The 26,459-nt window shown below is 35.7% G+C and overlaps 1 protein-coding gene across 1 annotated transcript in view; it reads right to left on the bottom strand.

Moving 5' to 3' along the window:
- Positions 1–26,459, bottom strand: part of LOC101900511 (uncharacterized) — a 262,228-nt gene that overhangs the window by 31,602 nt on the left and 204,167 nt on the right. The window contains exons 5-7 of the mRNA XM_059121898.1: positions 20,229–20,889; positions 6,969–7,090; positions 6,768–6,842 (exon numbers count right to left, since the gene is read on the bottom strand). Of these exons, the coding sequence (XP_058977881.1) occupies positions 6,768–6,842; positions 6,969–7,090; positions 20,229–20,889 (858 nt within the window). The remainder of the gene's footprint in view (positions 1–6,767; positions 6,843–6,968; positions 7,091–20,228; positions 20,890–26,459) is intronic.

Below are 26,459 nucleotides of genomic sequence, written 5' to 3'. Positions count from 1 at the left end.
AAAAAAAATATTTTTTGCACAGAAAGAGAAATGATAATCCGATTTTGCTCCAGCTTTGCAAATCCAAATATTTGCATAAGTGCTAGGTCAGGTGCGAAAATGGATAGCATCGGTTAAATCCATCAAGTATCTCCCCCATCCATCAAGTATCTCTCCTGCCACAAGACGGGAAAATTTTGAATAATTATAACTTTTATAAAATGTGATGTAAGAATCGGATTGTCTTTAAATTACACGTATCAAAATATTTTTTATCAATCCAAGATCTGATTTGAAGTTGAAATACATCGGTTCACTCCTTCTGTTATCTCCACCACAAAGGGTCAAAATATTGAATATTCATGAAGTTAATAAAATGCAAAATCCGATTCCAGTCAAACTTGGCACACCTCAATATTTCTCTCAACGTAAGATATGCTATGAAGATGGTAGAGATCGGACCATTCCTTCAGGTACCTCCCCCACAAAGGGTCAAAATTTTGAATAACCAAAACGATTATAAAATCCGAAATAAGCAACCGGGTCTTTGTATATTTCACACATCCTATTATTTCTACTAATACAAAATCTTCTGTGAAGATGGGATATATCGGTCCACTCCTTCCGGTATCTCCCCCACAATGGGTACAAATTTTGAATATCCGTGAAGTTCATAAAACACGAAATTATTATTCGATTCCATTCCGACTAGGAACATTTCAAAATTTCCATCAACAGAAGATCTGTTATAAAGATGGTAGAGATCGGACCATTCCTTCTGGTACCACCCCCACAAAGCGTCACAATTTTTATACCCTCCACCATAGCTTATAGGGTATATTAAGTTTGTCATTCCGTTTGTAACACCTCGAAATACACTTTTTAGACCCCACAATGTTTATATATTCTTGATCAGCATAAAATTCTATGTCGATTTAGCGATGTCCGTCCGTCTGTCCGTCTGTGGAAATCGCTCTAACTTCCGAACGAATTGAAGTAGATTGATAAAATTTTGCTCAAATGTATGTTACGTCTGCAGGACTTTTGGTATTGAAAATGGGCCATGTAGGTCCACGTTTTGGTAAAGCCCCCACATAACGGTACCCCCCGATATTCGGTATTTTGATAATTTTAGCGACATTATTCACCGGAATAGTTTCAAATTTGGTATTTGAAGTACGTAATGGATACTACAGCCTAAGACAGAAAATTATCTGTGCAGGTCCACGTCTTCGTATAGCCCCCATATAACGGTACCTTCCGATACTCGGCATTTTGATGATTTTAGCGACATTTTTCACCAGAATTGTTTCAAATTTGGTATTTAAAGTTCGTAATGGATACTACAGCCTAAGACAGAAAATTATCTATGCAGGTCCACGTCTTTGTATAGCCCCCATATAACGGTACCTTTCGATATTCGGTATTTTGATGATTTTGGCGACATTTTTCACCAGAATTGTTTCAAATTTGGTCTTTAAAGTTCGTAATGGATACTTCAATCTACGAAAGAAAATTCGCTGTACAGATCCAGGTCTTCGTATAGCCCCCATATAACGGTACCTTCCGATATTCGGTATTTTGATGACTTTAGCGTCATTATTCACCGGAATAGTTTCAAATTTGGTATTTGAAATACGTAATGAATACTGGAGGGTATTCAAATTTCGGCTTGGCCGAAATTACAGCTTATTTACTTGTTAATAATCAAAACGATCATAACTTTAATCTTTTACTTTTACTAAGAACTGATATGGAAATCGGAGGTATCGGTACACTCCTTTTGGTACTTTCCCCATAAAGGATTCAAAATTGTGAAAAACAAAAGGCGAAATAAACATTCCTCGTTCTTCAAATTTTACACAACCAAATATTTTTGCTAACCCAAAATCTATTCACCCACAGAGGGTCACAATTTGCAATAGTTTTATCTGTTATAACTTGCGAAACAAGACTGCGATTCTTTTCAACTTGCTATATCTAGATATTTCTTTCAACCAGGGTCGAATTTAACATCCGATTCCATTCAGATCTGGCGCAGTTCAATATTTCCATCAACACAAGATCTGTTACAGAGATGGTAGAGATCGGGCCATTTCTCCTTGTACCTCCCCCACATGGGGTTGATGATTTTGAAAAACAAAACGCCCAAAGAAACCGAAATAAGCATCCAACCAAGATATGTTGTGAAGATGATATGCATCTGCGATCCTCTTCTGGCACCTCACCCACAAAGGGTCACAATTTTCAATACTTTTATCTGTCATAATTTTTTTGAAACAAGTCGACAATTTTTACAACTAGCTTTATCTAAATATTTCTTTCAACCAGAAACCTGAGATTAATATGGAATTTATGATTTCGAATAAAAGTGGATATAAATGTTCGATTTTCTTGTAGTTTTGCCCATACCAATATATCTATCTGTATTAGATGAAGTATGAAAATGGAATATTTTGGTCAACTATATGTGGTACCTCATGCGCATTTCAATATTTTCTTAAAATTATCGTATATCTCATGCAAAGTGAAGAATGTACCCAATATAGTCTAAACCTGGCCCATCGTAATATTTAGATCATATTTATTTCGTTCTAATACGAAATAGACAATATTGACCTATTCCTTCGGAACCCACTCCCTAGAGGGTCAACAATTTGAAAAATCATAACAGAATTCAAAACACTCGAAATACTCGAACATTGGCTGAGGGTATACACCTATGGGCAAAACTGACTGATACTTTTTAACTTATTTACATTTCATAAATTTCGAATGATTTTTATACCCTCCACCTTGGAAAGGAGGGTATATTAACTTTGTCATTCCGTTTGTAACATCCCTAAATATTCGTTTTAGACCCCATAAAGTATATATATTCATAATCAGCATAAAATTCTAAGTCGATTTAACGATGTCCGTCTGTCTGTCTGTCCGTCTGTCTGTCCGTCTGTCTGTCTGTTGAAATCACGATACAGCCCACATTATTTGACGTAGAGCTCCAAAATTTAGCAGAGCTATTTGCATTGTGTCTAGGATGGTTGGTATTGAAAATGAGATATATCGGTCCACGTTCTGGTATAGTCCCCATATAACAGTACATCCCGATATTCGGTATTTTGATGATTTATGCCACATTTTTTCACGGATTTATCTTAAAATTGGTATTTGTAGGTCATAGCGGGTCCCTGAGCGTGTGGCAAAACATTGCATGTATAGGTCTACGTTGTGGTATAGCCCCCATATAAAGGTACCTCCCGATATTTAGTATTTTAGTTTTTTTTACCACATTTTTTCACGGATTTGTCTGAAAATCGGTATTTGTTGGTCATAATGGGTTCCAGCTCCGGTGGCGAAACATTGCATGCATGGGTCCATGATTTAAAAAAGCGCCCATATAACGGTACCTCCCGATATTCGGTATTTTGATGGTTTTTGCCACATTTTTTCACTGATTTGTCTAAAAATTGGTATTTGTGGGTCATAATGGGTTCCAGCTCCGGTGGCGAAACATTGTAATTATAGGTCCACGTTTTGGTATAGCCCCCATATAACGGTACCTCCCCATAATCGGTATTTTAATGGTTTTTGCCACATTTCTTCTAATGTTTCTTTTACCCTAAGGTGGAGGGTATTAAAAGTTTGGCCCGGCCGCACTTAATGTTTTTTTACTTGTTTTTTTATATCTCCATCTCAATCCACTTGCATTTTCACCGTCAAAAGTTTTTACATCCTTGCCAAGATGATTCATTTCCATGACAGTCAAGTTCCTCACTATATGGAATTGCCATTAATTCTCCCTTTAATGTAAACACAAATTCCACTTAAACCCATTAAATTGTTTTTCAAAAATTATATACTGCATTTAAACCTTTACAGCAAGCCGAAGTTTAAATGGTTGTTGTACTTTTCTTTTAAACTTCTTTTTTTTGAAAAGTGAGAATATTTATGTGTCTGTTGGATAAATAAATTATTTACTCCATAAATTTGAGCCCATATGGCGTATGAGCGACAGTCATAGTAGTACATTCACACACACACATACGTACAGTTGTCTTGTCTTGTACCTATTTGCCCAGTCAGGCAATTTAAAATTATTACCATTAATAATTTACAGTGTTGCTTCTGTGTTTTACAATATTTGATAAATAGCACAGTGTGCCGAAAGATTTTTGAGATTTAAAACAAATTAAAAAAAAATCAACATATTGTTCCAGAGCTTGCAAGACCCTATTATAATTAGAAATTTTTAATCGTTTTAAGAAAAGAGTTTTATGTGCGACCCATTGGCTATATCACATAAATATTTATCAGAGCTTTCCATAACAAATATATCCAGCCAAAATTTGGTAGGCGTACGTACCGTACGCAACCCTCTACATTACCAGTATCCCAAAAATATTAACAACAATGTAGGGATTATACATTGCCAGTAGGCTGAAAATAACGACTCATAACGAATCAAATTCACAGACAAGAATATGTATTTTTACCTTACCAGGTAATGTGTAAAAGCGACATAGAGAACCTAACCAAAGCGTGACAAATTCTTGATCAGCATAAAATTCTATGTCGATTTAGCGATGTCCGTCCATCTGTCCGTCTGTGGAAATCACTTTAGCTTCCGAAAGAAGATTGATAAAATTTTACTCAAATGTATATAATGTCTGCAGGACTTTTGGTATTGAAAATGGGCCATGTAGATCAACGTTATGGTATAGCCCTAATATAATTGTACCTCCCTATTTTCGGTATTTTGGTGATTTTAGCTACATTATTCACCGGAATTGTTTCAAATGGCATTTGAAGTTCGTAATGGATACTACAGCCTAAGACAGAAAATTGTCTGTGCAGGTTCACGTCTTCGTATAGCCCCCATATAACGGTACATCTCGATATTAGGTGTTTTAATGATTTTAGCGACATTATTCGCCGGAATTCTTTCAAATTTGATGTTCGTAATGGATACTACATCTTAGGACAGAAAATTGTCTGTGCAGGTCAACGTCTTCGTATAGCCCCCCTATAATGGTATCTCTCCATATTCGGTATTTTGATGGTTTTTCGCTACATTATTCACCAATTTTTTTACTTTCGCATTTGAATATTGTTATGGCTTATGACCAAAGTTTCCTAAGCAGATCCACGTCGTCGTATAGACCCAAATATAACAGGTACATTCGTTATTTTTAAGATTTTAACAAAAGGAGGGATATAAAAACGTAATTTATAATCTTTCGAAGGAAGTTTTTGTGAGGACTAAAAAATTGAAATAAAAAACAACGATTCAACAAGTTAAAATGTGTCAACCTGTTTTGCCGACAGATGTATACCCTCAGTAAATGTCCGGTTAATTTAATACATTTTGCCTGCATGGATCGATAAATTCTATATCTACATCTCTGATTAATAAAAATTTTGAGACATACGAAATTTGAAGAGAATTACAAAGTTGATGCAAGGGTTATTATTTTTTGGGGAAGGTATAAGAAGGGAAGGTACATGGGGAACATGGAGTAGACCGATGAGGAGATATCCTCATCACACTAGACAGTGGGTAAAAATGTGAAGATATGCAAATGCGAAAAAAACCGGATGCTCATTTCACATATGATGAGCGCAATGGTCATTTAAAATTTGTACCCGTTGCGGGTAAGGTACTAGAAAAAGTGATCCGTTCTTCATACTACATGTAGGGCTGTACCCTTGGCTATACCCTCCCCCTATGTTTTAGTACTATATTTGGTTTGAGTTCTATGGAGGGTATATTAACTTTGTCCTACAAAGTATGTGTATTCTGGATCTGCGTAAAAGTCTCGTGTTTGAAGTTCGGAATTGTTACTACAGCATATGACAGCAATTTACTGATAGCGGCCCATATCTACCATTAGATCGCATATAACGGTTTCGTTTAAGAGGTATTTTTCGACGGATTTTTTTAATTTTGAAGGCTCCTTCCAAATGGTGGTAGGCCTAAATTAACGAGTTTTTACTTGTTAGTATTGAAAATGGGTCATATAGGTTCATATTTTTGGTAAGCTCCACTACAATGATAACTCCCAAGATTCGATCTGTTCTTGACTTTTGCCACATTTTTCAACGGATTTTGTTCAAAAATTGTGTTTTTGGTTAGCAATCGACGCTTTCGTATAGCCCTCTATTTTCAAAGGAACTTTTCCAAAGTGAGAATTTAGAGTTCACGATATTTGTTGATAACCTATATTTGAAGTTCCATTTAAACACATTTGAAAGAGTGTTATTTTTCAAAATGTTGGAGGGTTTTAATAGTTAGGCCCGGCCGAAATTAACTGTCTATTTACTTATTCAAATTACCTGGAGAGTAGAGCTATGTCAATCTAGTTCATAATTCAGTACACCAGATCCTAAACGTATGAGTGATTACATATATTTCATATCACTCATACGCGGATTTTTCATACCACCGACCGGTGTTCATGAAGCAAAATAAAAAACTAGTTTGTTTGATCGAATTAACATGGTACAACTCTACCTCGGATTCATCCATCATTCATATCCGTAACGTATTGCAATTGCGTGTCAATTACTAAAGGAAAAGGTAAAATTGTCTGATATACCAATTCCATTGGAAGAAAGGTTATACTGATCCTCAACATTTATTTCAGATCAATTTGAAATTTTACACTTAACTACTCCACTCGAAAAAATCAGATTTTCATAACTTCTTTTTACAAAATTAAAAAAAAGGCAATAGTTTTCCATTTTCCTTACAATTTTTTTACTACGTACTCCCCCTAAATAAAACTTACCTATTATGTCGATCTTTACCACTATTTGATGTTCCCGTTGATGTGACAGAGTTTATTGACCTCGAGCGACGACTTCTGCAAATAAAAGCAAACAACAAACAAACCATTTGCATTGTAATAAAACAAGAAAACATATTTCATTGAAAGTTATTAACAACAACAAAAAAGTTCATTCTTTCCAAGAAAATAAAAAATAATCACCTCAGAGAATCACCTAAATTACAGACACCATGTGATGTTATGCTAAAACTACGCAGTCGATAATATTCCAAATCCAAGTCGGCACAATGTATGGCCTGGCGTCTGGTGTCGGCTAAGCGGGGCTGCAAAGAGAAGAAGGCAAAATAGAAATAAGTAATGTAGAAAAAAAAAAGACAAGTGTATACATTATTTTGTGCATTTAATACACTTGTGACTAGTGAGAAAAGTTGAATAAAAAACTGATCTAAATGGAAATTGGGCAAAAAAGGTGTGTGATGAAATGCAAAATGGAATAACTTTAAAATCTTATTTGTGATTGGTATTATTTTAATTGCAATTCTAGAATCCCATTTGGTATTCAAAACTCTTTTGGTATTTCAAAAAATTATCTATATCTATAAAAGAGGAAAATGTTTGTATGTTTGTTTGTTTGTTTGTTTGTTTGTTTGTTTGTTTGTAATTTATGGACTCGAAAACCGCTGAATAGATTTTCCTGAAAATTTCCATATATACTGCAACATCGCCTGAAAGTAACATAGGCTATATACATTTTTGAATTTCCACTTGGAACTGGAGATATAGCATCAGAACCGGAGGTACCTCCCAAAAATTTAGATTTTATATGCACATATCTATTGATTGGTTGAAGATACAGTCTCCAAATTTGGAATACGTAACGGAATTTGGAACAAAAATAAGTTTGCCAAATTATATTGAAATCGGTTCAGATTTGGATATAGCTCCCATATATATTTTCGGCCGATTTCAAGCATTTGATGCACCAAACACGCTATGTATCCCCAATTTCAATGAAATTTGAAACGTGTGATAGATTTTATCTAAAAAATTGATTTTCCAAATTATATTGAAATCGGTTCAGATTTGGATATAGCTCCCATATACATTTTCGGCCGATTTCATGTATTTGGTGGACCAAACACGACATGTATTTCCAATTGTAATGAAATTTAAAATAAGTAACGGAATTGGGAGCCAAAATGAATTTGTCAAATTAAATTGAAATCGGTTCAGATTTGGATATAGCTCCCATATATATTTTCGACCGATTTCATGTATTTGATGCACAAAACACGCTATGAATCTCTAATTTCAATGAAATTTGGAATGTGTAGCGGAAATTAAAACAAATATACATTTGTCAAATTATATTAAAATCGATTCAGATTTGGATATAGCTCTCATATATATTTTCGACCGATTTCATGTATTTTATGCACCATACACGATATGTATGTTCGATTCCAAAGAAATTTGGAATATGTAACGGGATTTTGATGAGAAAATAAATTAGTCAAATTATATTAAAATCGGTTCAGATTTGAATATAGCTCCCATATATATATTTTTCCGCCGATTTCACATATTTAATGCACAAAACACGATACGTATTTCCGATTCCAACAAAATACAAAAATAAATTTGACAAATTATATTCAAATACGCTCAGATGTGATTATAGCTCCCATATATATACTCAGCCGATTTCACATATTTGATGCACCCAAAGCGAGAGAGACAAAATCTGGCACCAGCAAAAATTGCCAAATTATATTGAAATCAGTTGAGGTTTGAATATAGCTAACATATATATATCGGCCGATTTCATACATATTATGCACCAAACACGATATATATGACCGATTCCAATGAAATTCAGAATGTGTGGCGGAATTTGGTTATAATAATAAATGTGATAAATTAATTGGAAATTAGTTAGGTTTGGATATAGCTCCCATATATATATTCTCGGCCGATTTCACATATTTGACGCACCAATTTCAATGAAATATGAAAGGTGTGGCGGAGTTTGGTGTAAAAGTAATTTTTTTAAAATTATATTTAAATCGGATCAGATTGGGATATGATTTTAATAAGAACCATTGACCCAAAACGCCTTAGGCTAACACTAAAAAACAACACAACAATTTATTTGAAATACGCTTATTACGGCGAAGTATGTTGCTATCTCGAATTCACTAACTGCAATAGAAATGCCACTCTACTTAAAAAAAATGCAGTTTCCTGCACGCTTGGTATTTGCTATGAAATAAATAAATCCAAAGGACAAATAAATCCAAAGGACAAATAAATCCAAAGGACAAATGTATGCATGTCATGTTACTGCTTTTGTAGAGATTTTCTTTATTAACGCATTAAATTAGTGCAATATTTTTTTTTAATTTTTAAATTTGTTTTCTTTATCCAACATATATTCGTAAATAAAATTTTGAATGCATATAAAATCAAAAGGGGTAGCGAAGCGCACCGGGTTCAGCTAGTAACTCATAAAACTCTCTGTGGCACCATCTGTAATTTGAATTATTGCATTGGTAATTGGAAACAAATAAAAAAGCTGTTAGTTGGGAAGGGTCGAACTTTGTATATCCTCCACCAATTGGTACAAATTTGGCAAGTTACAAAAAATTAAAATCCTTTAAAAATTCTGCTAAAATCTTAAAAATATTGAATGTAGGGTCTATACGACGGCGTGGACCTGCATACGACACTTTTGTCATAAACCTGCACAGACAATTTTCTAGCATAGACTGTAGTATCCATTGCGAACTTCAAATACAAAATTTGAAATAGACAATTTTCTTCAAATGCGAAATTTGAAACAATTCCGGTAAATAATGTCGCTTAAATCATCAACATACCGAATATCGGCGGGTTATAAGAAGACGTGTACCTGCACAGACAATTTTCTGTCATAGGCTGTAGTTTCATTACGAACTTTAAATACTAAACTTGAAATAGTTCTGGTAAATAATGTCGCTAAAATCATCAAAATTCCGCATATCAGGAGGTACCGTTGTATGGGGGCTATACGAAGACGTGGACCTACATGACCCATTTTACTTCCTTTTACTTCCTATTTACACCCTTAGGCATATGGTTAAAGAGGGTATATATCATTTGATACGACCAGAAACGTGCCTTATCGAAGTAACGATTTTAGACCCTAGATCTCTTTGGACCAAATCCTTTTCAGGGCACTTGGAGTCGATCTAGCGATATCCGTCCGTAAGTTTGTCTGTCTATCTGCTGGTTGCTGCGCATCATAATTCTCGAAGGGAGTATTTAATTTGGTCCAATCATGGTACATCGAAATATTATTATCAAACTTACAACGAATTCGGAGATGGGCAATGTCGGTACACTCCGTCTGGTATCTCTCACAAAAAAGTTCGATATTTTCCAAAAAAAAAAAAAAAAAAAAATATATATATATATATATATATATATGTATATATATATATATATATATATATATATATATATATATATATATATATACATATATATATATATACATATATATATATATATATATATATATATATTTTTTTTTTTTTATATATATATATATACAAAAGGTCGAAATTTTCAACAAAAAAATAATTTACCGCACAAAAGAAAATGGACAATGCGATATTGCTCCAACTTTGCAAATCCTAATATATGCATTAGTGCTAGGCCAGGTGCTAAAATGGACAATATGAGTCCAGCCCATCAAGTAACTCCTCCACAAAGGGTGAAAATCTTCAATAATTACAACTCATATAAAATGTGATTGTCTTTAAATTTCACACATCCGAAATATTTTTTATTAACCCAAGGTCTGGTGTTAATATGGAATATATCTGACTGGTGCCTTCCCTACAAAGGGTCAAAATTTTGAATAATCATGAAATTCATAAAACTCGAAATCATCGTCCGATTCCATTCATCTCAATATTTCCATCAACAAGAGGTCTGTTAAAAAAAATGGTAGAGATCGGATCATTTCTTCTTGTATCGCCCCCACAAAGGGTCCAAATTTTGAATAACCAAAACGATTATAAAATCCGAAATAAGCGTCCGATTCCATTTACACTTTTCATGTTTCAAAATTTTTATCAACACAAGATCGGTTATGCAGATGGTGGAGATTCGGCCATTCCTTCCGGTACCACCCACGCAAAGGGTCAAAGGTTTTGAATAACGATCATAAAATCAGAAATAAGCATCCGGTTCTTTTCAAATTACACACATCGCAATATTTTTATTGACCAAAGGTCTCGTGTGAAGATGGAATATATCGATCCACTCCTTCTGGTACCTCCCCCACAAAGCGTCAACATTTTGAGTATCCATAAAGCTCATAAAACGCAAAATTAACATCCCATTCCATTCAAACTTTCAATATCTCAATATTTCTATCAACACAAGGTATGCTATAAAGATGGTGGAGATCGGGCCATCTGGTACTGCCTCCACAAAGGGTCCGTAAACAAAAATTCAGTGCAAGCTGGAACAAGCATCCAGTCTCTTCATATTTCACTCATACCATTATTTCTACTAACACAAGATCTATGGTGAAGATATCCCATCCATGATTCACTCCTTGTAATACCTCCCCCACAAAGGTTCAAAATTTGTAATAACCATAAAACTCAAAAAAGGAGAAATTAACATCCGACTCCACTTAGACTTGGCGCATCCCAATATTTCCATCAGCAAAGAATCTCTTATAAAAATGGTAGAGATCGAACCATTACTTCTGGTACCTCCCACACAAAGGGTCAAAGTTTTGAAGAACCACAACGATTATAAAATCCGAAATAAACATCCGATTCCGTTCAGACTTGTCATGTCTTAATATTTTCATAAATACAAGATCAGTTATGCAGATGGTGGAGATTCGACCATTCCTTCTGGTACCTTCCCCACAAAGGTCAAAGTAGAGGTCGTACCATAAATAGAGGTCGTACCATAAATAGAGGTCGTACCATTTCTTCTGGTAACTTCCCCACATAGGATTCAAGATTTTGAAAAACCAAACGCTCAAAAAAAGCGAAAAAGCATCCAACTTTCTTCAAATTTCACACATACAAACATTTTTGCTAACACAAGATCTGTTCTGTAGATAATATATACAGGATGAGCAACAATGTCAAACGCCATATTTTTACATTTTAAATTTTATTTACCGAAAACAGAAAATGTCGGAAGTAGCATAAAATTTTAGAATAAGTTTAGATTTGTTCGAATTGGTAAACTTTGGCACGAAAGGCAAATGAAACCGTCACAAGCTGCCCGAATGTTGCTCTGCGGTTGCTCTGCGGTGATCGACACTTTGGTATTTTTTAGTGCCAACCTTGTTTTCCAAAATTCTCCAGACAGAATAGTCTAACGGATTGGTATCTGGAGATTTTGGTGGCCATTGTGCGCTGGAAACGAAGCGAGGAACCTCATTTTGTAACCATTCTTGGGTGGCGCGTGCTGTGCTGCGATGGTGCTGAGTTCTGTTGAAATGTCCAAGGTCTGCGGCCAAAATGTTTGTGTGCCCAAGACTTTAATACACCCTCCAGAATATTTTCGCGATAATACTCGGCATTTATTCTGATGGCACGGTCGATTGATACGAGCGGAGAGCGAGCATAGGCTGTTATGGTGGCCCACACCATCACCATGGCCGGCGCTTCAGTTCTGGTGGCCAACCGAAGGTGCACATTTTCATCTGACCTCTTTGGCAAGTAAACACGATCATTTTGTTTGTTTACAAACTGCTTGACAACGAATGTTTTTTCATCGGAGAAAACCAAATTCGGCAGTTCACCACTTTCGGCCAAGCGAAGCTACTCTTTAGCTAATTTGAGTTTATTTTTTTTCTGTTGCGGTGTAAATTCTTGCACTTTTGGGAATTTCAATGGCTTTACCCCGAGCTCATTTTTCAATAATTGCCGAATGGAATATTGCGATATGTTCAGCTCATGAGCCATTTTTCGGCCACTGCGACGCGGGTTTCGATCAAGTCGCTTCTTTACTTTTCGAACCATTTCTGCTGATGTTGCTTTTCCGTCCGTCTTCCGTCCACTTCCTTGACGTCGGGCTACGCTACCAGTATCACGGTAATGAGCGATGCTACGAGACACAATAGATTTATTCACATTTAAATGCTGGAGTGCTCTAACGATAGCCACTTGTAGTTTTCCAGCCGAATATAAAGAAATCACACTATCACGCTTGAATTCCATCACGAATAATTTTTTTTTTTTTTTTTGTGGAAAAATTCGAAATGCTTTTGTACGCTTGTAAACAATATAATGAGCGGTCACTGGAATAATTTAAAAAGCTGTCGGACGAGTGGCTTAGAAATGACAGCAGTCTGAAGTTGGTTGCAGGTTTTTCATCTCACCCTGTTAATCTGTGAACCCCTTCTGGTACCTTATCTTCAAAGGGTCACAATTTTCAATATTTTTATCTGTCATAACTTGGATATAAATATTCGATTTTCTTGTAATTTGCCGATTCCAGTAATTTTATCTGTATTAGATGAAGTATGAAAATGGAATACTTCGGTCGACTATATCTGATATCTGATGAAATTTCAAAAAAATATTTTTTAAAAATTATCTCATAGAAAATAAAACAAGCTGTCGACATAGTCCAAACGTGGCACATCGCAATATTTATATCATATTCATTTAGGTCCGATACGAAATTGGGCAATATTTGCCCATTACTTCAGAACCTGCTTAATAAAGGTTCAAAATTTTGAATCATAACATAAGTCAAAATATATTTAAAAAAATCGAACATTAGCAGAGGGTATACATCTCTCAGCAAAATCGACTGATTCTTTTTAATTTGTTTCATCCTTAAATCGAATTTTTCGATTTGTATAATTCGAAAAAGTTAGTTGGTTTAATTGGCATTTTTTCTAACATATCAAGTAACCATGTGCCACTTGTAAAATCTACTCCCTAATTTTTTTCTTTCTTTTTTTTTTTTGCTATCAGTTCATAGTTCATGCATAGGTTTCGGTGCATTGCACTTTCCAGCCTAGACTTTGATGATCCCCCAGTTGTTGTTTTTGCTGCAAGTAAATGAATTGGATGTCGAAAACTTTTTTTTTCGTTTTTTTTCTTCGTCTTCTTCGTCTGCTTCTTTTTGGGCTTACATGAAAAACTAATCTAGTCCTTTATGAAGCCATCACTTTGGATTGACAAAGAAATACCCAAATATCATAGTAATGTGCGTGAGTACATACATGAGTACTTGTGCGGATGTCTGCCTATCATAGATAAAGATGGAATGGAAAAAATTGAAAAAGTCTTTACTTGCCTTTTGAGAATTTGCCATGTTCTTTTGTGCTATGTGCTCAGACAATTTGATATTCATTATAAAAAGGACATTCTCAAAAAGGAGAATGGAAGATTCTAGTGGTGCATATGTGCGAAAACGAGAAATATATATGGAAATTTGACTTCTTTGAAACGAAAAATTTGGGATTCATGGCAATAGTTTTTAATATTTTCTAAAATTCGAAGAATATGGCGATTTTATACATTTTTATACCCTACAACACTATGTGTTGGGGGTATTATAAGTTTGATTGGGCCAAAAATTATGTAACACCTCGAAATATTGGTTTCCCACATAGGAAAGTATATATGGATCTTCCTATCTCGCCGAGCAGAGTCGATCTAGCTATGTATGTCCGCCGTCCGTCTGTCCATGTCCAACCTACCAATTTGGGCGGCCATCGGACAATAATTAGCGGGTAAAATAGATCCTAAATTTTACGTAAGAAAATAGTAAAATGTCCACTAGACAGCGAATATTTTCAATCCCAGCCAAATCACAAATACATTAAAAGATCACTTCTGACCATTACAGTGATGCTAATAGCCAAGAAATCGGATATATAGCAGGTGCAATATAGAATAGGTGCAATATATATGTAAAAGAATTGATCTTATTTATTCTGCAAGAACCGCTGGGCCGATTTTCACTATTCCCATCAATACGGAATGGTCTCTTGCTAGAAAACGATAAAATCTAAGAAAATCGCGGAAAAATATACCAATAGAAAAGTGAATATCTTTAGTCGATTTTTTTTCAATTGTTGTCATATTTTTTATCGTGTGCGATTTTTCCAATTTGACTTACAATTTTGAATTGTAATTTCTCAAAATTTGTACGCCCCTTAACACTACGTTTTGAGGGTATTATATGCATATCGCAATTATCGTCCGATCCTCACGAAATTTTGCATGGAGTAGGGTTAGGGTCAGAATTAATGCCTATTGTTCTTAAGATCTACATTTAGAGGTGCAAATGGACTAAAAAGTTCATTTTTTTCTAATTTTGTAGTCGCTCTATAGGCCACAATTGAAAACTAATCAGAAGAGAGTTAAGGACAAGGAAGAAGTCTAGCATTTTGGATGACCATTGGATTATATTTAGTTGTAAAATGGACCCCAACTTTCGTGTGAAATTGTTTTGATTACTTAACAACACTACGGAGTGCGTAAATAATGGCCAAATTCTCCGGGTCAAAAAACTAAGGGTAACCTCTAGGCGGGACTATTTGACATTATTTCAAAAACGAAATCTTCCAAAATGGATTTGGATATAAGGGGACTTCGAACATATTGTAGTGTTGTAGGGTATCACATGGTCGGCCCGAACGACTATAGCCTTTGCTTACTTGTTAAAAATACAGTTCGGCAAGGATATCCTTTTCTTTTCTTCTTGAGACTATTTCCAAATTAGATTTTCCTGACAAGTTCCTCGTTTTTTAGCCCTCCACCGTAAGACGGGCAGTATATGAATAAGAACTGTTATTCCATTTGTAGCACCTTGAAACATTGGTCTTGGACTCCATAAAGTTAACATAGTCTTGATCAGCATTTAATTTTAAGACGATTTAACTTTATCCCACTGCCTGTCTAAATCCGGATAGAGGACATATTATCCTTTGTACAACCTTTAAACTTTGCATAACATACTAGCATGACGTGCATTTGTCAACCAACAGATACCAAAAAATCTAGTCAAAAAATTATATTTCATCTCTTTCCCTTTAGCCAAGGCCAAATTTAGTACCATTTAGCACTTGTCGTACAATTATAGTACATACTTTCGAAACAACCTCCATATTTAAGTTTCAGATACCAACAGAGACCTCAATATAAAATGTCGGGATTCTAGTTCTATTACTTCACCGAATAATCAATTTAGTACCACTTAGTACTTTTTGAAAAATTATAGAACACATGTCCAATATGACCTCCATATAATAACCACAGACACCAAAAGTGACATTTATATCAAGTTTCAGGAATCAAGCTCTATTTTTCAATCAATACAAAATTCAGTGCTTTTCGAACAACTATAGTACGCAATTCCAAAGCCACCTCCAAATATCAATTTCTGGTGCCAACAGAGACCCCAATAACAAATTTCAGCATTTCAGCTCTATTTCTTCACCCACAACCAAATTTTGGTACTATTTAGAACTTTCCGTACAATTACAGAACACATTACCAAAGCCACCTCCATGCGTCAATTCCAGATACCAACAGAGACCTCAATATCAAAATTCAGCATTTCAGCTCTATTTCTTCAACCACAACCAAAATTTAGTACTATTAAGTACTTTTTGTACAAATATAAAACACATTTTCACAACCACCTCCATATCACAGTCCCAGGTATCAACAGTCAAATGTCAAATTTCAGAATTCCATTCCTATTTCTGCACCCAATACCAAATTTCGTTTAATTTAGTACTTTTTGCACAACTATAGAACACATTTTCCCAAAAAAAAAAAAAAAAAAAAAAACACCTCCTGTTCTCCGCCATAGACATCAACACTAATCCAAAGTTAGTACCTTTCGTACAATTATGGTACGCATTTGCAAAACCACCTCCATATCTCAATCCCAGATACCAATAGTGGTCCACAGTGTCATATTTCGGGATTCCGACTCTATTCATTCACCCAATACTAAATTTTTATAACATTTAGTACTTTTTTAATATTCCTAGTATGCCTTCCCGAAACCACACCCTTCTCTGCACTCTAGACACCAACAGTGCGCTCGACACCAATTTTAAGAAATCCATACCTATCACAACAGCCAATGGCTCCGTTTGTGGTATTTTCACTTGTCGTACGTTCACAGTTCGCATTTCTAAAACCACATTTTCCTATCAATCCATATCTCAATCTCGGATCCAATTATCTAAATATCAAATTTCAAAATTTCATGTCTATCACTTCACTCAAATCAAGTGCTATATTAGTACTTTTCGCGCGTTTAAAAACCAGCTTCTTCCCTCAACCACAGACACCAACAGTGACATCCATATCACATTTCAAGCTCTAATTTATAAACCCATCTCCAAATTTCAATCCCAGATGCCAACAGTGAATTTTATATTAAATTTCGCGATTCCAGCTCTATTACTTCAAATTATGGCCTTCAAACGGCCAATGAAGCCTTCACACGCTGTCCGAATATTGCTCTGTGGTATTTTGGGCCATTCCCGGCGAAGCGCTTGCTTTAGGTGATCTACATTTTGGTACTTTAGTGTGCCAACCTTGCTTTCCAAAATACTCACTAGTCCAACGGATTGGTACCTAAAGATTTTGGTGGTTTGGTGGCCATTGTGCGCTAGAAATGAAGCGAGGAACTCATTTTGTAATATTCTTGGGAGGCGGGTGCTGAGTCCTATTGGAATGTCTAAGGTTTGCGGCCAAAATGTTTGCGTGCCCAAGAAATATTCTGGAGGGTGTATTAAAGACTTTCCAAAATATTTTCGCGATAATATTCGGTCGATTAATACGTCCATCACCATGGCCGGCGCTTGAGTTCTGGTGGCCAGCCGAAGGTGCACATTTTCAGCTGACCTCTTTGGCAAGTAAACACGATCATTTTGTTTGTTTACAAACTGCTGGACAAGGAATGTTTTCTCATCAGAGAAACCCAAATTCGGCAGTTCACCACCTTCAGCCAAGCGAAGCAACTCTTCAGCTGTTTTGAGTCTATTTTCTTTCTGCTGCGGTGTAAGTTCGTTCACTTTTTGGAATTTCAAGGACATTACCCCGAGCTCATTTTTCAATATTTGCCGAATGGAATATTGCGATATGTTCAGCTAATGAGTCATTTTTCGACCACTGCGACACGGGTTTCGATCAATTCGAGTCTTTACTTTTCGAACCATTTCTGCTGAGGTTGCTGTTTTCTTCCGTCCACTTCCTTGACGTCGAGCTACGCTACCAGTATCACGGTAACGAGGGATGGTACAAGACACAAAAGATTTATTCACATTAAAATGCTGGAGTGCTCTAACGATAGCCACTTGTGGTTTTCCAGCCAAATATAAAGAAATCACACTATCACGCTTGAATTCCATCTCGAATAATTTTGTTCCAAAATGCTTTTGTACGCTTGTAAACAATATAATGTCGGACGAGTGGCTTAGAAATGACAGCAGTCTAAAGTTGGTTGCAGTTTTTTCATCCTACCCTGTATTCATAATCAGCATAAAATTCTAAGTCGAGTTGAAATCACGATACAGCCCACATTATTTGACGCATAGTGTCAAAATGAAGCAGAACAATTTGTATGGTACCTAGGATAGTTGGTATTGAAAATGAGATATATTGGTCCACGTTTTGGTGTAGTCCCCATATAACGTTTTTTTTTTTTTCGATATTCGGTATTTTGTTGATTTTTGCCGCATTTTTCTACGGATTTGTCTCAAAAATTGGTATAGGTTAAAATTGTTTTTTTTTTTTGTAGGGTATTATGGGTTCTAGCTCGTGTGGCGAAACATTGTATGAATAGGTCCACGTTTTGGTGTAGCCCTCATACAAGGGTACCTCCCGACATACGCTATTTTGATCATTTTTGCCACATTTTTTTCCACCGATTTGTCTAAAAATTAGAATCTGTTGCCCATGATGGGTTCAAGCTCCGGTGGCGAAAAATTGTACCACATTCTGGGCCCATATAACGGTACCATATAACGGTACCTCCCGTTATTCCATATTGTTATCATTTTTGCCACATTTTCCCACGAATTTGTATTAAATTTGGTGTTTGTAGTTCTTAATTCGGGTTGTAGCCCGTGTGGCGAAATATTGTATGCATAGGTCCCATTTTGGTATAGCCCCCATATAACGGTACCTGCCGATATTCGATATTTTGATAAAAAAAAATGGAATTTTTAGTTCATAATGGGTCCTAGCCCAGTGGCAGAACATTGAATATTTAATTCCACGTTTTCCTATAGCTCACATATAACGATTCCCACCGATATTCGGTATTTTGATAACCCTAGTCACACTTACCCACATAATTGTTACAATTTTGGTATTTTACAAGATTTGATAGATGACAATCCTAGAAGTATAAAATTGTCTATAGAGGTTCCCGTTTTGGTATTGCCCCATATAACGGTCTCACTCACATTATGATTTTTGACAAGTTTAACTGCATTATGCAAAATTTCTTACTGGTATATGAAGTTTAAAGTAAAACACGCTTGAATTCAGATACTTTTATGTGAAAATGTTTCCTACCCTAAGGTGGAGGGTATTAAAGGTTCAAGACGGGCTAGCTTACTTGTTTTTTACTTGTTTTTCAACAAAATTCCTTTTTTAATTTTCCAAGTATCCTCGAAATTTCGGAGGGTATTAAATATTCAGACCGGTAAAACTTAACTGCTTGTTAATTGTTTATTTTATAACAGAGACCTGTATTCCGAATTCGTAGGTCGGGGAATTAGTAAATCCAAATCCATTAGTAATTTTGTACAGTTTAGTACCTTTTGTGCCTTTTTGGCATGCTTTTAGTCCTGGTGTGCAAAACCTAGCATTCTCTAACCCCTACCCAGCACAGTGTCCAATACGCTAAATTTCTGTATTCTATCATTACCACTACGCCCAATGACTCTCTTATTATTACCTATTTGTATCAATTTATTTAAAATTACCAAAAAAACATTGCCCATCTACCTCTACATATATCTCGGAGCCCCCAATCAAAATTTCAGAATTCTAGCTTTAATTTCGATCCAGTCTTCTATTTAACATTTTCCCTATCTTACATAAGGTAGCTGCTGTACAGTCCTTGTTAACAGTTTCAGTTCAACGCCATCAGGGCAATTTAATATTTTTTATGAGTTTTTATGGCATATCAAGAGATCGCACATCTGTGGATTTTCTACAACATTAAATACAATGCGCAAAAAAGCAACAACAACCCTTCCTCCAAGGCCGTACTTATTGCAGCAAATAAATCTACTTTAATGCAATCAAGATTCCACAACTAAACAGGTGGCGTATACAAGATGAGAGAGAGCGTACATGTAGGCGTATGAGTGTTCCTGTAGTTGTGTGTGTGTGTCTTTGCGAGCCCATTCATACCTCTCCAATTGCCACATTTTATACATACCTTTCTACTTTCAGCTGGCATACTTGAGGTGCGCATACGTTGCCTTTGCTTATTACCCAATTGGGCTATCGTTGCCGAACTGCCGCCATGCACCAGGCTCGAGCCGACACCGGCAATGCGTTCATGCGGTATGGCTGTGGGTGAGTCCAAATCGTCAAGGCAACAGCCACCACCTCCTCTACCTGCATCGTTTGCCGAGTTCGTTGTTGCATTAAACATGTCATGACGATGGTCATTCCTGTGTCTCAGGCCGTTGCATTCCATGTCGGTGGGGGTGTCGGCCAGAAAAGGTCCATTGGGTGGTGGGCCCACGCCGCCATTACAGCAAATCGTAGATGTAGGAGAGACAGTTGATGTAGTATCCTCAAGTAGCATGTCAAGTTCTGATGTCGTTGGACCTCCCCGCCCGTCTGCTGCACCACCAGCCGGCCCCGCTCCGCCAACTGTTGAGGACGTTAAATGACTGTTGTTGGTGCCACAGGCGATGCCCATGCCACCATCACCACGTCCGTACAGCGGTGATGTGGCCGAGTACTGCGGCGAAACAGCTCCAGACATGGCCTGCTGAAATGTCAGAACACCACCGCTGTCAACGGGTATCAAATTCATGCGAGCAGGTTTACTATGAGTCACCGGCGATTTGACCAGGGCAATGCGATCTCTGGAAGATACAAGAAAGTGATGGAAGAATGTTAGAAAAATGTTTGGGAATTTAATATAAAATATTGAAACTATTAGAATATTGAAAAGTGGGTAATGGGATGGCATTTTTCAATTCATCTGCAGGATTGAAAATGTCATCAATGACATCCAATGGAGGCGGGTGTTTGACTAACTGACAGACTGACTACTGACGATTCATCAATGCCTAGACGAAACGGCTGAAGCTTAAATCTTGAAATTTTGGGTGAGAGTCACTCTTTGTCCGAAGGGGTCATATAAGGCTGGGTTTTTGGAAATTCGCATTCAAAAGATATTAGTACACAAAGGTGCTAAATATGCTACCAGTGATGTACGAAAAGTACAAAAATGTACTAAATTTGGTACCATTTCGTATCATGTGAACGGTTAGAGTTAAAAACTTCAAATTTGGAATGGGAATCAAGGTTTAGGGGTAGAGTCGATGTAAGCTGGTAGTTTTGGAAAAGTGTACATATGTATACGAAAAGTACAAAAGTACAGTAAACTTAGTACAATCTGAATTTGGAGGAACGGAAAGAGCTGGAATCTCGAAATTTGAAATTGGGAGTGTAGAATTGGGATATGGAGGAGTGAAGGATGAAGATATGCGATAAGAAGAAGACGAAATTTGTACTCATGTGCACATAAAGTACTAAATTATACTAAATTTGGTACAATTTCGATTTGTGTGTACCGATAGAGCTGGAATTCTGGAATTTAGAAGTAAGATTACCATAGCTTTCAAGGACTGAGGAATGTTGGTAGTTTTGAAAATTCGTACATACGTATATTAAATGGTACTAAATTGTACTAAATGGTACAATATAATTTTTGGGAGAACCAACAGAGTTAGAATCCTAAAATTGGGGAGTAACATACCTACCATACCATTGTAGGATTGAGGGTAGTTTTGGAAATTCGTACTAATGTGTACAAAATAGTTCTAAATTTGATGCAATACAATTATTTTTTGGGAGAACCAATAGAGTTGGAATCCAATAGAGTTAGATATAAGAAAACTATTGCTTTCAATGACTAAGGGATGCAGGTCGTTTTGTAAATTCGTACTTATATGTACTATATAGTACTAAATAGAGCTGGAACCCTGATATTTAAAAATAAGATTTCTATTCGATTGTATGATGTGGGTAGTTATGAAAATGTGTACTTAAGTGTACTAAATGGTACTAAATTTGGTACAATTTGGGATTTGGGTAAACTGATAAGGGTGGTATCCCGAAAATTAGAAATAAGATTAATGTCAGAGTGTAGGATTGGGATATTTAAGAAGTTTTGGAAATTCGTACTTATCTGTACTAAGTGGTACTAAATTTGGTACAAATTGGAATTGTGGTGAACCGATACTAAATTCTACTAAATTTGACACAATTTGCTATTGGTTGAACAGGTTGTTTTGTATTAGGTTGTTTTTTATGTGTAGCCTGGACATATGGACGTGGTTTTGGAAATATGAACTATAATTTTATGAACTGTATTTTGTATAGGATAAAGGGATTGAGGTGGAATCCCAAAATTTGACTTTTAGGTCCTTGTTGGTACCTGGGATTGAGATGTGGAGGTGGTTTGAAATCGTGTACTAAAATTGTTCGAAAAGTACATTTTGGTGTTAAATTGGGTATCAGCTGAAGGGATATGGCTGGAATACTCAAATTTGATATTGTGGTCACTGTTGGTATCTGGGATTGATATATGGAGGAGGTTTTGGAAAAGTGCACTTTAATGCTAAATTTGGTATTGGGCGAAAGAATAGAGTTTGTGTCCTGAAATATGATATAGATCCCACTATTCGTGTCTGTGGTTAAGAAATGGAGGTAGTATTGGTGGCGAGTCCTGTAATTGTTCGAAAAGTACTAAGTTTTGGTGTCTGAGGTTAAGAATAGGGAAAGAGTTGCAATCCCGAAATTTGATATTGAGGTCTCTGTTAGTATTTTAGATTGAGATTTGTCGGTGGTATGGAAATGCATTCTATATTTGTACGAAAAGTACTAAGTGGTACTAAATTTTAAATTGGGTGAAGAGATAGGGCTGTCATCCCGAAATTTGATATAAAAGTCTCTGTTGGTATGTGGGATTTAGATGTGGGTGTGGTTTTAGAAATGTGTACCATAATTCTTCTAAAAGTACTAAATAGTACTAAAGTTGGTATTGGTTGAAGGAATAGGTATGATATCCTAAAATTTGATATAGACGTCACTGTTAATGTTTGCGGTTAAGAGATGGAGGTGGTATTGGAAATGTGTACTATAATTGTACGAAAAGTACAAAGTGGTACAAAACTGGGTGTTGTGTGAATGGATAGGATTGGAATCCTCAAAATTCGTAATAAGGTCTCTCTTGGTATTTGCGATTGAAATATGGAGGTAGTTTTGGAAATGTGTACTATAATTATAAGAAAAATACTAAGTGGTACAGAGTTGGGTATTAGGTGATGAAATAAGGTTGGATGTTGATGTTTGGTATCTGAAATTGAGATATTGAGGTTGTTTTGAAGGTTTGTACTTTAAGTATACGAAAAGAATAAAATGTAACTAAATCAATATTGGGTGAAGGGGTAGAGCTGAAATTTGATATGAATGTCGCTGGTGGTGTCTGTAGTTTGGAGGTGGAAATGCGTACGATGAATGTACGAAAAGTGCAAAATGACAAAAAAATGTGCCGTTGGGTGTTGGGATAGAGATTTAATCCTTAAATTTGGAATCAAGGTCACTGCTGCTGTCTTGGGGGGAGAGAAGTAAGTGAGTTTGGACCTGGATACTATAACTGTAAGAAAATTATGTCAATGAATTTGCGATTGGGTCTTAGGATAGAGCTGGAATTCTGAAATTTCATATGGAGGCGAGAAAGAGTGGATTCGGGAATGCGTATTATGATTTTTCGAAAATTACTAAATGGTACTGATTTTGCCGTTGAATGAATGGATATAGCTTGAATCCTGAAATTTGGTATTGAGGTTACTGTTTATTTCTAGGATTTAGTTATAATCGTTTATGCATTTCGAGTACTAAAATGATGACTACCTTTTTAGGATGTACTGATATTTTAATAAAAATACTGGCCACATTTCCCTAAAGAGTTGGCTATAATTTAATATTTTCAAATGAAATTCGTAGAACACATCTGCATGGAATATGCTCAATTTAGAATCAGGGTTTGTCATAGGCCCCAAATAACGGTAAATTCAATCATTGGTATTTTGAAGTTCATTTCTAATATTTGGGCATTGAAATATAATCTACAATTCTAAGAGATCCTCCCTTTAAATCCCCCAATTCGAACAGCGTTCTAAAATTGTAGAAAAATTATACTTCGTTAAAATATTTGACAACATCACCGAGGAAAATAACCACTGTTCATGTTTTGGATTCCTGGCTCCTTTTCTAGATCGAATAAAACATTGATTTTTATTTCCCTAACCAACTGATTCTAAATTTATTTACCTTTCCATTAAATCCCTCTATCTCTTCAATACATCCCATGCGATTTAAGCTTTTTCCTTGGTTACAGTAACTGTAATTCAATTTTGTAGAACTTCCTTCAACAATTTCCTATAGAGTTCTAGTAATAATGCAATTAGACAATGTATTTTGGAAATGATAAACAAAAAATTTTCAAAAACATAATCTAATCAGTTCAAGTTCTTCTCTACAAAATACCAAAGCGGAGAGAGCTGCATCAAGTTAACAATTTTTGTTTCGGTGGCAGAACCCATGGCAATCCATTTGCAAATGAAAACAAATCTAATTCATTACTGGTGGTATTTTCTTCTCCCAGTCATTTTGTGATTATGATTGGCACTGTCGTCGTCAAGCACGTTTAGTGCGAACACACATGCATATGTTAATGGAAAATGAAAAATAGGATGTGTGTGGATGGAGAGGGGTATTTAATAGGTCCTTTAAGTTTTGGAATTCGAATGAGGTAATGAAAGAAGTTTGTTTTGAAATCATATTTATATAGCAAACATTTTTAAAATACTTCGAAAAATATTTTTAAAAAATGTGGACCTTAAATATTCCCCAATAATAGTTCGGAAAAAATAAAAAAAAAAAATTGAAAATAATTAAAAAATAATAATGATCATAGGCGCAACACTCCCTGAAAATATCTTATATACATATGTCCGCCAAAATTCAATTCCAGGTACCAACAGGGACTTCAATATCAAATTTGAGGACCAAAGCCCTATCCCTTCACCCAATACCAAATGGAATACCATTCAGTACTTTTCGTACAAAAAAAGAACGCATTTTCAACCCCACCTCCAAATCTCAATCCCAATGACCTTAATATAAAATTTCAGAATGACAGCTCTATCCCTTCACCCAATACCGAATTTGGTACCATTTAGTACTATTTGTACAAATATGAGCGCATTCCCAACTCCGCCTTCAAATTTAAGCCTAAGGTGCCAACAGAGACCCCAAAATCTAATTTGAGGATTCCAGGATTAAAGAATTCAGGGCATCAGCTCTATTCCTTCACCCAATGCCAAATTTTGTACGATTTAATACTTTACGTAAAATTATAGTACACATTTCCGAGACCACATCCATATCTCAATTCCAGATACCAACAGAGACCTCATTATTAAATTTCAGGATTCCAACTCTATTCCTGTATTTGAAACCAAATCTATTACTATTTAGTACTTTTCGTACAGATATAGAACGCATTTCCAAACCCACCTCCTTCTCTCAATCACAGCCACCAACGATGATATCCATATCAAATTTCGGGATTCCAGCCCTACCTACATGTATCAATCGTAGATACCAATAGAGACCTCAATATCAAGTTTTGGCATTCTAGTTTTTTCCCTCCACCCAATACCAAATTTAGGACCACTTAGAACTTTTCGTACAATTATGGTACACATTTCCAAAATCCAGCTCCCTATATAAACACAGACGCCAACAGAGACCTCAATATCAAATATCGAGATTACAGCCCTATTCCTTCACCCAATATCAAATTTCGTACCATTTAGTACTTTTTGTACAGATATAGAACACATTTCCAAAACCACCTCCAATTCCAAATACCTAAAGAAACCTCAATATCTAATTTCCAAATATCAGCTCTGTTCCTTCACCCATTATTTGATTTAGTACCAATAAGTACTTGCAAACAATTATAGTACACATTTCCAAAACTATTTTCATGTCTCAATCCTTGATACCAACAGAGACCTTAATCTCAAGTTTTGGCATTCCAGCTTTATCTCTCCACCCAATACCAAATTTAGTACCACTTAGCACTTTTCGTACAATTATAGCACACATTTCTAGGAATCAAACAATTATAGGACAAATTTCCAAAACCACATACATATCATACCACAGACACTAACCGTGACATCCTTCTAAAATTTGAGGATTTGGCCCTATCCCTTCACCCAATATTAAATTTAGTACCACTTAGTACTTTTCGTACTATTATAGTACACTTTTCCACAGCCACCTATATCATATCAGTATTCATGATACCAACAGAGATCTCAATCTATAATTTTAGGATTTCAGCTTTATT

This window comes from Musca domestica, unplaced genomic scaffold (assembly GCF_030504385.1).
Source record: "Musca domestica strain aabys unplaced genomic scaffold, Musca_domestica.polishedcontigs.V.1.1 2, whole genome shotgun sequence".
Classification (NCBI taxonomy): domain Eukaryota; kingdom Metazoa; phylum Arthropoda; class Insecta; order Diptera; family Muscidae; genus Musca; species Musca domestica.
The sequence above is the reverse complement of the archived record's forward strand: the minus strand, read 5'-3'. Positions and strand labels throughout refer to the sequence as shown.